The sequence below is a fragment of the Podospora bellae-mahoneyi genome, chromosome 5, assembly GCF_035222275.1.
Source record: "Podospora bellae-mahoneyi strain CBS 112042 chromosome 5, whole genome shotgun sequence".
Lineage (NCBI taxonomy): Eukaryota > Fungi > Ascomycota > Sordariomycetes > Sordariales > Podosporaceae > Podospora > Podospora bellae-mahoneyi.
In genome coordinates, this window is record NC_085884.1 from 1,450,190 (window position 1) to 1,462,360 (window position 12,171).

The following is a 12,171-nucleotide window of genomic DNA, read 5'->3' on the forward strand; positions in this document are numbered from 1 at the left end:
AATTTTGAGCACATTTTCGACAGTATTTAACTGCTTGTTCCTGGGATCTATAGGCGCTCACAAGGCTATTATTGTCCATCATTTTGACAGGTGTCCCACCTTCCTTTTCGGATAGAGCCTGACACGGCTACCGCGCCTAGGTTGCCGTCCCCGAGTCCGGTCGCCGCTGACTGACTGACGGGATCTTTGGCTGCCTAACCCCCCGGCCGATCCCGTGGTCCTGCGCCACCTTTCTCTCTCTCTCTCTCTCTCTCTCTCTCTCTCTCTCTCTCTCTCTCTCTCTCACCATTTGTCTCTTACAACTTGAGGCTTGTTTCTTTCCATCGGCGTTAATCACCATGAGTTATTAATCGCCCAGGTACATACACAAAAGACAGACGCGGTGGTCTCTATGCTACAAGGTACCGGATCATCAGGTGCGGCCGGCGATTCCTCAAGATGGCCTCCCTCACGCTCGCGTTACTGCTTGCCCTCTTCGCCCTCCTCACCTCTGCCGACCCTTCGGTACCCACACAAAACACCCAGTTTTGCAACTTTGGACACCCCACCGGGCATGCCGATTTCTGCTTTGGTCTGTCGGTGAAAAATCACTCGAGCCCAAAGCCAAATCACGACTTTCACAAGGATTTTCACGTCAGCTTATCGATCCGCCGATCGGGGAAGCTAGGGTGGACGGCTGTTGGGACGGGGCCGACGATGGCGGGGTCGGTGATGGTTGTTGTTTACGGGGATCCGGGGAGGGGAAGGCCGGCGGTTAGTGTCAGGAGTGTGGATGGGCATCACCTACCCGGGACTATTGATCACCAGGGTGTCGATGGGGAGGTGAAAGGGGAGTGGGAGGGGGTTGAACAAGGGGGGGTGGTGAGGGTGATGAGGGCGGAGTGGGTTCTTTTGGGTGGGGGAAAGGAAGGGAGACATGATGATGAGATGGAGGACTGGGAAAAGCCGAACGGGCCAGCGACGCATGCCGCACGGGTGGAGGTTGTTTGTGAGAAGTGCGATACTTTTGGGAGTGTGCAGAGCTGGGGTGGTGGGGGAACAGGGGGGAGTATGCCGTGGATTTGGGCTTGGAATGATCATCAGGATTTTGAACATGATGGGGACGGGTTTGAGGTTGGGGCGAAATTGAAGATGCATAGGCATCGTGAGGGGAGTGGGGGGTTTGGGAGGTTTTGGGTTGATATGCGGAGGGCTGCTCTTGAGGGAGGGAGACATGAGTGGGATTTTGAGGAAAAGGAAGGGAACAGGAGGGTGGGGACGAGTGATGGGCCGATTGGGGTCGGGGCTTGGTTTGACTTTGTGGTGAGGGTTTGGTCGTTGGCGAAGATACATGGGGTGGTGATGGGGGTGGGGTTTTTGGGGTTGTTCCCGTTGGGGTTGGTGATGATCAGGATGAATAGTGGGAAGGGGAGGCCGTTTAAGAGGCATTGGAGGGTGCAGGTTTTGGCCACGACGGTTGCGGTTATTGGAGCGCTGATTGGAGGACGGTTGTCAAAGTGGCATATGCCAAAAACATCACATCAGTGGTTGGGGGTGGGCGTTGTGGTAGGGTTGGTTGTGCAGAGTGTTTTGGGGTGGAGGCACCATGTTGACTTTGTGAGGATCAAGAGACGGACGTGGATTTCTCACGGGCATATCTGGCTGGGGAGGTTTTTGGTTGCTGGGGGGTTGGTGAATGTGGTTTTGGGCATGTTGTTGTCTGGCAAGGGTGCAGGGTCGGTTTGGTTGGTCGTCGCGGTGGGAGTGTTGGAGGCGGCTGGGTTGGGCTACTGGCTTTGGAGGGCTGAGAGGCGGAGGAAGCAGGCTGCTGGTGGGGGGGAGGATGGGATGGAGGCTTTGGCTTTGATGCCGAGGAGTAGCGATGGAGGGGAGAATTATTTTGCATTGGATGAGAGCGAAGAGGAAAGCTCGGATGAGGGTGAGGATGGCAAGATGTCGGATGAGGAGTCATTACGGAAGAGATCAGTGGACTCAGCGACTTCGGTGAAGAAGAGTTTGGCAGCAACGAAGGACTAAGGTCACTTCCAGGTCCTTTACCGTTTATTAACAAAGCAGACAATACACAAGCATGTACACATTTGTATGATGGGGACTATCGCTTTCTTGATCGCAACCCTTTTCATTATTAGGCTCGAACTGCAGGCCAAGTGATTGACAATGCTGTTCTTATCAGCATCACCAGTGCACGAGGTGTTCTTGCAGGCGGCCATCATGCAGAGCGAGTTACACAAAGGTCTCGGCAGGTTGCGACACTGACAGCTCAGGTACACCATGCACTGATGATAGCTGCCGAGAACAAAAGGCTCACCTGAAAGGCATCAGTCAGTACAACATCGATATGAATATTGGCATCGACCAAATCCATTCTGGCAATGATCAACACTTTTTGCCACCAAGACTTTCGTCTAGACCCGACCGGACTCTTGGGTCTCCCCAAAGTGCCGCAGCTGACATCTGCCATCCCACCATCTTTCGACATGACGCTAGCGAAAGGCTTTCAGCCTCACCCTTGGGCAACTGCACTTCTTATTCGCCAAGGCCCTGGTTCACCGCAGTTGGGGATCCCTTTTTCGGAATTCTTTGGATTCGAGACGGGCCTGAGGGCAAGCCACGCATGATGGGATCGTGTGGTTGTGGTGGGAGAAGCTGGGTGATGGGAGCCATATTGGTACGGTAGTGATGGGCTGGGGATATGAGATGCTGTGAGTTGTCGGACTTGGAGGATAAGAACTTGAAAGAGGTTATAAGGTGATGGTCGACGTTGTTGCCCCGCGCAGGAGGATTTGCCTTCTGGCGCATGCCCGATCGTTAATGGGTAAGCCTTCGGGTGGGAGAAATGCGCTTTCAACATCAAGTTGTGCCGCTGGTCGCGACGGCAGCGGGCTGGCTGGGCCGGGTTGAAGGGTCACCTATTGGAAGTCAAAATGGAATTGCGACGGTAGCGCTACCAGAAACGAGTCCAGTCGGTTACGGAATACTTCGATATGCCTCACCGGACCTTCGACGAAGCTTGCTAGGGGAGGAAGGAGGCGTGCCAGGTGGGCTTAGCAAGAGACAGTGCGCTGGTCAGCTTATTTGCACCGCATGGATCAACGTCTGCTGCCCGCTTGGAACGACATGCTGCAGCGCGACGACTTGCTGTCTGGCTGGGTATGGTTGCTATAGTGGGTATTGTCTGAAGGATACGGTGTAGGTTCGAGGCTCATATCTTCCTCCTGGCGGGCAGTACTAGGTGACGGTGCTGACAGAGTATTGTTAACTGAAAAAGATACACATTGACAGTCACCAGCACTGTGTGGACTACCCGATACTCAACTTACACCGACTATGAAACATCCTATTCCACCTATGTGAGCCTCAAATACGATTACACCACAGTCACTGTTCGATCGAAGAACGGAGTGGCAACATCTACAGAATGGACGACGGTCACTCGAGAAGCAGCGAAACGACGACAACTGATAGCTCCAACACCAACAAGCACGCATGACGTTGGCCACACTCCGTCGCCGACCAAGCCGCCAAGATTGGAAGACCTTGGCGCTGAAACGATGGAGTCATCACCAAACCATCCTGGACTTGTCAGACGCGTTCTCGAACAAGCCGGCGTGGTAGAAAAGAGGGCCTCAACGGCGTGGATAACGGTGTGGCCAACCTGGACGACAACATTCTGGTATTATCGCACGTCCTGGTATTACAGCTATGTGACCAGTGTCAGATACAGCACCATCACCAGCACGCAGATCATTTTTGATGGGGCTAGTTCCACAACGACGGTTCGGTCCACCACGACAGTCTTCACCCAAAAGCCACCACCAGCTCAGACACCACCTCCCAACAACCCCCCCGCGGCAGATCCCCCTCCGGCAAATAACACCCCCGCCCCCCCGCCAGCCGACGAACCTGCGCCTACCAAACCCCCCGAGACAGTCACCTTGACTCAATCCCCGCCCAACAATGGAGGTGCCGGCGGCGGCGGCGGTGGTGATACGAACAACACCCCCCCGCCAGCACCAGACACAACACCCGTCTCAGTAACAGTCTTCGTCACACCGTCAGACATCGTCCTCCCCACTGACTCGTCCGCCACCCTCAATCTCAAAACCTCCACCTCGGCAGGAACAGTCTTTATCATCGCCACAACCGAAACCCCGTCCCCAGCTCCACCTGCCAGCGGTACGCTGCCTCAAGGAACGGTGATAGGGATAGGCGTTGGCTCAGCCTTAGGGGGTATCGCCCTCATTGCCGCGTTGGTGTTCTTCTTCCTCCGCTATCGAAGAAAGAACCCCCCTCCCTCGACCGATGACTCGACCGTGGGTCGCAACTCCCAAACGGCGGCCATTTCTGGTGGTGGAGCGGGTGGGGGAGCTGGTGGGGGAGCACACGACAGCGCGTTATACGGCGTTTACGGAAGAAAAGAAATTGATTCCAGGTCTCCAAGCGTGACCGTCAGTTCGCCCGTCGCCGGTTCACCCTCCCCCGGGAACCTCACCGGGGCCGGGACGGTCAGTTCCATGTCGCCTCCACCACCGGAGCGACAGCAAAGAGGGGGGAGTTATGTCTCTGAACTTGAACAAAATGCGGGACGGAGGACACCCGGGATGGGGGAGCTGCATGAGACGACGAGGGGGTCGGAACTTTATGATACGGGGTATGGTGGCTATGGATGGAAGCCGCCGCAGGAGTTGCCTGTGAGGAGGTTCTCGCCTGGACTGCAGGAGATGCCTGAGGAGCCTGGGCATTATGCGGGCATGGGGCAGGATAGGCCTGTGCCATATAGGCAGTATGATGGGGCTGCTGTGCCGGATTTGAGTGTTGGGCCGACGCGGCAGATGAGGGAGGTGAGGGGGGAGGATCCGTATGGGTTGGGGGATGTGCCTTATCCGAGCGCGGAGTTGTTGGCTAGGGGGTACGGGGCTGGGCCTGGGGGTGGGCAGGGGCAGGGGCGGGGTTGGGAGGGAGGGTGATGGGATGGAGTAGGGGGTTTAGAATTAATTGTCAAAACTAAGGGTTTGTGATTCTGTAATGTATGTGGTCAGGGGCTGGAATAGGGGGTGGGATTTGGTTGGGCAACCAAAGGGTGGAGAGGGCTAGCGTGGCATCTTATCCTGATGATCTTATCTTTATGATCTTATCCTGGGATTTTTATTCAATGCTGATCTTATCTTAAAGATCTTATCTTGAGGTTTCTATTCAATGCTGATCTTATCATAAAGATCTCATCATACCTGGCGCTGTTCTCGATACGGGTGGCTTCTCAATCCAGGAGCACAACGTGATGCCCTGTCTGCACCCACGTCTGTGTATTTGTAGCTCCGGTTGGTCTGCTATAGCGCGGTAGCATGGCCTTTGAGGGAAACAGTAAACGAATCGGCACCTCTGCAAATAGCCCTGATTGCGTGTGCATCTTTCCGTGTGCAAAACGTTCAGGAACCCTCTTTACAGCCTGGTAGTGAGGGAAGTGTAGAACTTGGGTGGTCACGTGAGTTCGTGTTTAACCTCCTGTCGTGGACAAAGACCGCATGCGGACCTTTTGAGTGCTCTGCTTGGCCGGCCCGGGGTAAATTCAATTGAATCTCTATCTTCTTTGTTTGTTGTTTTCGCGTCGTGCTCCGATGGTTTTAAATGAAACATCAAGCCCGTTGGTTCGGCGCCCGTCCACCGGTACCTTGCCGGCAAACGCCCATCGTCTAGTATATTTTGAGGGCCTTTTAAGGTTCTTAGAGATTCAATCGTGGAAGCTTTCTCCACTTCCCCAAACTTTCCCCTGGCATCCGGGACGGCATCAAACGTTGCCATCATCACCAGGCAGAGGCGGGAAGACCAGCCAAACGGAGACATATCTCCACGCCAGCCTTTTCATATCAGCAGGTAAGGTGATGGGTTTTTTTGAGAGTTGCTTGGATCAAAGCTAATATTGGTTCGTGTAGGTCGCGCCAGGCTTCAACATGTATGAATGCGGGGATTGCTATCGCCGCTTCCTCAGCGGCTGGCGCGCCCGTAACCAGCACTGCGAGGCCACCGGCCACAGCATTCCCGATTTTGAGTGCTTCACTTGCGACGAGTACTTCAACGACAACTGGGACCGCTCTGAGCACATGTGGGACTACCGTCATCTTCCCGACGAATACTACGAATGCGAGAAATGCATCGAGGTTTTTTGAGACCCAGTCCGAGGCCACCAGACATGAGGTTGAGCGCCATCACTATTGCAACGTCTGCGATCGCACCTTCGACAATCTCAACAGATCCACCCAGCGACTCGCCTCTGATCTCGGACTGCCAGCGCCTGGCGAACAATCTTTCTGGGAATGGCACCTTCAAGTACAGCAGTTTTGGCAGGCACAAGACGCTTGCTCAGTATGGATCTTGGTAAGTCTTTACGGTGTTTCAAGGTATGAGGATGGATAGGTACGGGTTGACTGACTGGCATGTTGGATAAAACAGCGCATTTGGCGTTGAGGCGGATGAGTACTGGATTAATAGTATTACGCATATTGGTGATCAGGATGTTGTGGAGCCAGAATACGGGAGTGGATGTGTATTACTGGGCGTTGCTGGATTCGGGAACCTAAATAGAATAATATAATATTGAAGGTTATAGGTCGACGGTCCACGGACCCGAGAGTTATATATACGGAGGAACTAGATAGCTTGAGGATAGTTCCGCAGCATGCAATTACAAGTCACATTCTTTGGTATCAAGACTATTGTGATTGAGACAGTTTAGCTGCACCGAACCAATTGCCTAGAAGCACCTTCAACCGAGTATCCCTTTCAGAGGTTCTGGATAGGGGTTCGTCACAATGTTGTTCGAGTCATTAGCACGAGGCTATCCCCATTTGGTCTAGGGGGAGAAGGGAACTTCAACGACAAGCGCCAACCCTTACCCTTGTGATGGATTCTGTGTTGTTTGTTTACCTTGGTCTCCTTTAGGCACTCATCTATCGTCCCATGTGTCTGGTTCTCGGGTTTCAAAAGCCGGAAATACCTGTACAACCCAGGTACAAAAGGCCCGTCAGCTCTTCACCCAAACAAAGTACCCCTCCCCCTCTCGATCGAGACCTTCTTCCCCGCACCAACCTCCAACGGCCCCCTCACCTGAGGGCCAGTACCTATGCGATTCAAGCTAACGCAACGGCAATAAATCAACAGCCCGGTATCACAGCTGACCTGCATGGTCCCGTATTTGTACACGATGCCGAGTCCCAAGAAGGCGTGGTCACCGATTTGCTCCCTGCATGCTGGACGCCATGTACGTAAGTGAGGTGCAGGACATTGTAGATGGTCGATGTGACGGTGGGGTAAGCGAACATAAGAACAACTTACCTCCCCTACGATGAACCTCTACCGAGAAGAACACCCCTCAACTTTGAACACGCCAGGCCCTCACCATGACTGACGACAACCCCCGCCCCTTCAAGAAAGTACATCACCCTCCCCAACACCCTCATCCCGTAACCATGGGTCTGACAGCCCTCCCAAGGTCCTCATAGTAGGCGCCGGCCCCTCAGGCCTCCTCCTCGCCCTCCTCCTAGCAAAGCACTCCATCCCCGTTAAAGTCCTCGAGTCCGCCTCCCAGCTCGATCAGCAACCCCGCGCAGCCCACTACGGCACCCCCGCCATCCCCGAGTTCATCCGCGCCGGCATCATCGACCAGCTCCGCGCCAACGGCCTCATCCTCTCGACCATGTGCTGGCGCGATCCTGACAGCCACGAGATCATCGCCGGGTTTGACGCCTCCAAGGTCCTCAGTGATGTCGACGGCCAAGACCTGAGAACACACTGCTATGTTTTGCAGGATTTGGACGAGCTGATGCTGAAGGAGGTGAGGAAGTACGGTGGGGAGGTGGAGTTTGATGCCGAGGTTGTCGGGGTTGGTCAGGATGAGGATGGCGAAGTGGGGGGGAGGGCGTGGGTGGAGGTGAAGAGGAAGGGAGGGGAGGTGGAGAGGGAGGAGGCGGATTATGTGGTTGGTTGTGATGGGGCGAATAGTATTGTCAGGAGGAGCTTGTTCGGGGATCAGTTTCCTGGGTTTACTTGGGACGCGCAGATTATTGCTACTAATGTTTGTTTACTTTCTCATTGTTGTTGTTTTGGGCGTGGCTGGGGCTTACATGAAAACAACAGACGTTTTACGACTTTGAGGGAAAGTTTGGGTGGCATGATGCGAATTTCATCGTTCACCCGGAGAACTTCTTTGTAAGCGCCCCTTTTCTGGCAAGGAAAAAGGATCAGGATAGATGCTAACAACTGCAAGATGGCCGCCCGCATCACAAAAGATAACATGTACCGCATCACCTACGGCGAAACACCCGGCCTGACCCGAGAAGAGTACATCGCCCGTCAACCCATGAAATTCCAACAGATGCTCCCCGGCCACCCCAAGCCAGACGAGTACAAGATTGTCAATATTTCACCTTACAAGATGCACCAACGATGTGCCCCTAAATTCCGTGTTGGTCGCATCCTCCTAGCAGCAGACGCAGCCCATCTGTGTAACCCATGGGGAGGGCTGGGCATAACAGGTGGCTTTGTCGATGTTGGTGGCCTGTTTGACTGTCTTGTGGGGATATGGGAAAACAAGGCCGGTGAGGATATTCTGGAACTGTACTCTGAGAAGAGGATTGAGAAGTGGCAGACTGTTATCAACCCCATTTCACAAGAGAACTTCAGGCGAGTGTCTGATAAGGATCCGAGGACGAGATTTGAGAGGGACGAGTTTATGCAGCTGTTGAAGAAGGGGGAGACGGATGATGTTTTGTTGAAAGATTTGCTTCTCGGATTCATGGAGGTCAGGTACGACTTTACGCAGCATTATAAGGTGAGGTGATGCTTGCGGGCAGGACTAGGTCATGAGCCACCCTGGATGGAAGGATGCAAAGGAGGCAGGATAAGGTAGCCTTGAAAGCTTCAGTGTGGTAAGGAACCTATACGGACTGACTGTAGCTTAGTTCCACATCTTGCCCCTTCGGAAAAGCAAGGTGCACAAACACCTTGCATGAGGTCTCCGGCCGTGGTGGAGAAGGGAATTGGAGCCGCTCCAAGGAAGCGTTGACCAACCAATACTACCGTAGTTGACATCAACGCATTGCGGACCCACTGGTAGTGACTTGGTGCCGAGGTGATATAGAGGCTCTGATAACTCCCGCAAGGTGCCGGCGAGTAGATCAAAAACGCGCGTCCGTCCAGGAATTGTTCTCCACAAAGCTTTCTGAGGACTCCTCCTCACCCAGCGTCAGCGGCAATCCCCTGGCAAAGTACAACATGGTGTCGTCTTGGATTCGTTCAAAGGCACCTGACGAAGGTGACTGCCTCATTCTCGTTTATATCCTTATATCCGGTGCCTGGCTTCCCAGGCGCAGCATCAGTGTGTAAAGACTTGAAGACTCAAAAGAGTAGGAGGAGAGTCTGGGTAGGTTCAGGATAGGCCGGCATAATGTCACAAGGCGATGGTTGTGTTGATGTAACAGCATGTTGTATTGGCAGGATCATTAATGCTAAAAGGAGAGCCGCTCGTGGTGGGGCGTAAGCAGTACTAAATATGAGCGTGCCTACTCCGACTGGCGAGCAGGCAGCTATCTGTTTGTGATGTAACCGACTAGCTCTAGATCTCTAGAAGGATTCGAATACTCCATAACACTAGGTTCATTCAGCGAGCACTGTCAGCGCTGTCCGTAAAGCAACATTGAATCAGGCTAGTATGCAAATACAAGGCTAAGGAAGTCCGATGTGTAGTCCGAGATGGTCGCTCTAGCCTTGTTGGCTCTGAAAGATATGTCTAGGTAGGTAGGTATAAAGTCTCTTCTTCTGCTCCCTTTCAGACTGGACATCTCAACACCAAGCTCTCACAGACAAGCTCCTTACTAGGATTTCAGCCATCTCAGCCTATTCCATTCCACTCGTCGAAGATGCATTTCTCTCAGATCATCCAGTTCACCCTCGTCCTGGCCGGACTGGCCTGCGCCGCTCCTCAGTCCAACCCCCTCCTCGAGACCGTCATGCTCTCCAACGGCGAGACCACCGTGGCCGTCCAGGTCGAGGCGATGTCCCCTGCCAGCACCGGCCCCCATATCGGCGGTGAGATCCTCGCCCGCGGTCAGCTCGTCTCCCGCCAGGACTCGATCAACTGCAAGGGCAGCTCCTCGTGCAGCAACAGGCAAGGTTTCAAGGACAGCTGCACCACGGCCAAGAACAAGATCGAGGACACCACGTACGCGAGTGGTGGCGCGTAAGTCCGCCTCTGGCCCTTTTCTTCCTTTTATTCCTCCTCCCGATGGCTGGTACCTAACACAGTCGGCACAAACAGTAAGAGCGGCACGTGCAGCGGAAACTGTGGCATCTTTGTTCAGGGCAAGGATTGCATCGCGACCGGGGCTGTTATGAGGAGCGCTTACAACGCGATCCGCAACAACGGATGCCAGGCTTGCGGGTCAGCCCACTGTAAGTCACAACGTCAATCCCAACAGTTTCAAACGCGCTTTGGTTCCTAACATGACGGTGTTGCACAGGGAACAATGGTTGCTACATCACCATCAACTATATCACCGGTTGCTGATCGGCCCTCTTTCAGCCTGACACCGGACAGGTTCTTTCGTGATGGCCGTGACCTTGACAGTATCAAAGAAAGCAGGCTGACGTTTGCTGAGAGCTGTGATGAATATCGGATTCCGTTGTGAATCAGAGATCGGGTAAAGAGATGATGAGGAATGAAGAATGCGGGGGTTGAGAAATAGTAAAAGAGATTGCTTGGGAAGGTACATAGTCTGGGCCCGTTCATAAATATACATCATATATCTCTGGCTTTCTTATAGCACCTATCTGGCAAACCAGGTGCCTAGCTAATGTGTAAGAGTAGGATGGGCTTGCTCCTCGGGCTACCTATCTCTAGATAGACAGGTGAGCTCAAGGTACTGGTGTGTCAGGAAAAAGCATTGTTTGGCATTAACTAGAACTAAAGTAAGGAAAGGAGCAACGGGATAAGTTTCTCGGAAAAGAAAAAGCACAGCCGTTTTTTGTCATCATCCGTCATCCTCGTCCTCATCGCTTCCAGCTTTCTTCCCTTTCTTGTTTTTGTTGGAGCCGCCTTTCCTCTCCTCGCTCTTCTTCCCCTCTGTACCTTTGCACTTTTTGCCAGTCTTGCTGCCCTCACCACCCTTTTTCTTCACTTTCCTCTTGTCCTGCTCATCTGGCTCCTCTTCATCGCTGTCCTCCTCAGTCTCTGTCTGATCCTTACTTTCGGTTTCCTCAGACTCATCGGCCTCACTCTCGTCAGAATCGAAGTAGTCCTTGTTCTTCTTCTTTATCTTTCTCATGAAGCTGTCTTCTTCAGCTTGTTCCCGCTTCGTCAAACCCCCTTGTTGCTTTAAGGTATGCGTTGAACTCAATTGTCACATTTGGCACGATTTCGAAGCAACGCTTGGTCAACACTGGCCTTGGATCCTGGCCATCGCTGGTTTGTTTGCGCTTGGCTTTGAACTCAGCGAGTGCCATGACAGTCTGGAAAGCATTCCTGATCTGGCCCGTTCCAGCGGAGCGTCTTCCATTGCTCGTTAGCCCATTCGACTATTCTGTCTTGCTGATCCTTGCACTCAAATGGCGGGAGGTTGTGCTCCTGAGGCCTGAGGGTATGAGTAAGGAAGTGGGGCTCTCTGAGGATTCGGGGGTTCAGGGGTCATGTATATAAGCGGTCTGCTTCGGGACATTCTATTTTAGAGAGGACATCGACTTTTATTTCTTGGTATTTTGTGCCTTGCACGCGTGCAGGCAGTTCTGGCGCTCTGATCAGGCCAATCCAGTGCTTATTGTGTGGCCTGCGAGCCCACAGAGTCTTTTCTTTGTCCTACGTGAAGTGCGGCCTGCGAGCGAGCCACTGTCACGCAGGTGTGTTCATTCAGAGCCCTGTTGAGGGTATGTTTGTGGTGTTGTGGTTGTTTTGTGTGTTTTCTCTCCATTTCAATAGTAGAGGAAATTAATATTGCAGGTAGAGAGCTATATCGCGTGCGAAATCGATCCACTCGCTTATCCGATCCGCTCGCTTATCAAATACGTTAATCAAAACTTTCTCGCCAATATTCCCGAGAGATTGAACAGCATCCAACGGCTTTCTGACATGTGTGCAGAGACCGAAAGCCTTCATGTTGAAATGAATGGCGTGCTGGTGTCCATCTT

The 12,171-nt window shown here is 53.1% G+C and overlaps 5 protein-coding genes across 5 annotated transcripts; 4 read left to right on the forward strand and 1 right to left on the reverse strand.

Annotated features, from left to right (window-relative positions):
* Positions 1 to 438: 438 nt before the first annotated feature.
* QC761_503890 (uncharacterized protein) lies at positions 439 to 2,016 on the forward strand (the record flags this gene model as incomplete). Its single annotated transcript, XM_062879612.1, has 2 exons — positions 439 to 822; positions 928 to 2,016. The coding sequence occupies 2 exons, from the start codon at positions 439 to 441 to the stop codon at positions 2,014 to 2,016; spliced, it is 1,473 nt and encodes a 490-aa protein (XP_062730759.1).
* An 820-nt stretch (positions 2,017 to 2,836) lies between these two features.
* QC761_503895 (uncharacterized protein) lies at positions 2,837 to 4,967 on the forward strand (the record flags this gene model as incomplete). Its single annotated transcript, XM_062879613.1, has 2 exons — positions 2,837 to 3,189; positions 3,269 to 4,967. The coding sequence occupies 2 exons, from the start codon at positions 2,837 to 2,839 to the stop codon at positions 4,965 to 4,967; spliced, it is 2,052 nt and encodes a 683-aa protein (XP_062730760.1).
* A 592-nt stretch (positions 4,968 to 5,559) lies between these two features.
* On the forward strand, positions 5,560 to 9,175 carry QC761_0077740 (uncharacterized protein). The gene is made up of 8 exons (XM_062872807.1): positions 5,560 to 5,871; positions 5,931 to 6,372; positions 6,448 to 6,541; positions 7,169 to 7,255; positions 7,386 to 7,427; positions 7,487 to 8,068; positions 8,131 to 8,202; positions 8,261 to 9,175. The coding sequence occupies exons 2-8, from the start codon at positions 6,137 to 6,139 to the stop codon at positions 8,831 to 8,833; spliced, it is 1,686 nt and encodes a 561-aa protein (XP_062730761.1). The 5' UTR covers positions 5,560 to 5,871; positions 5,931 to 6,136; the 3' UTR covers positions 8,834 to 9,175.
* Positions 9,176 to 9,489: 314 nt separating this feature from the next.
* QC761_503912 (uncharacterized protein) lies at positions 9,490 to 10,803 on the forward strand. The gene is made up of 3 exons (XM_062879614.1): positions 9,490 to 10,231; positions 10,310 to 10,443; positions 10,512 to 10,803. The coding sequence occupies exons 1-3, from the start codon at positions 9,912 to 9,914 to the stop codon at positions 10,556 to 10,558; spliced, it is 501 nt and encodes a 166-aa protein (XP_062730762.1). The 5' UTR covers positions 9,490 to 9,911; the 3' UTR covers positions 10,559 to 10,803.
* Positions 10,804 to 11,021: 218 nt separating this feature from the next.
* On the reverse strand, positions 11,022 to 11,315 carry QC761_503915 (uncharacterized protein; the record flags this gene model as incomplete). Its single annotated transcript, XM_062879615.1, has 1 exon — positions 11,022 to 11,315. The coding sequence occupies one exon, from the start codon at positions 11,313 to 11,315 to the stop codon at positions 11,022 to 11,024; it is 294 nt and encodes a 97-aa protein (XP_062730763.1).
* Positions 11,316 to 12,171: the final 856 nt, after the last annotated feature.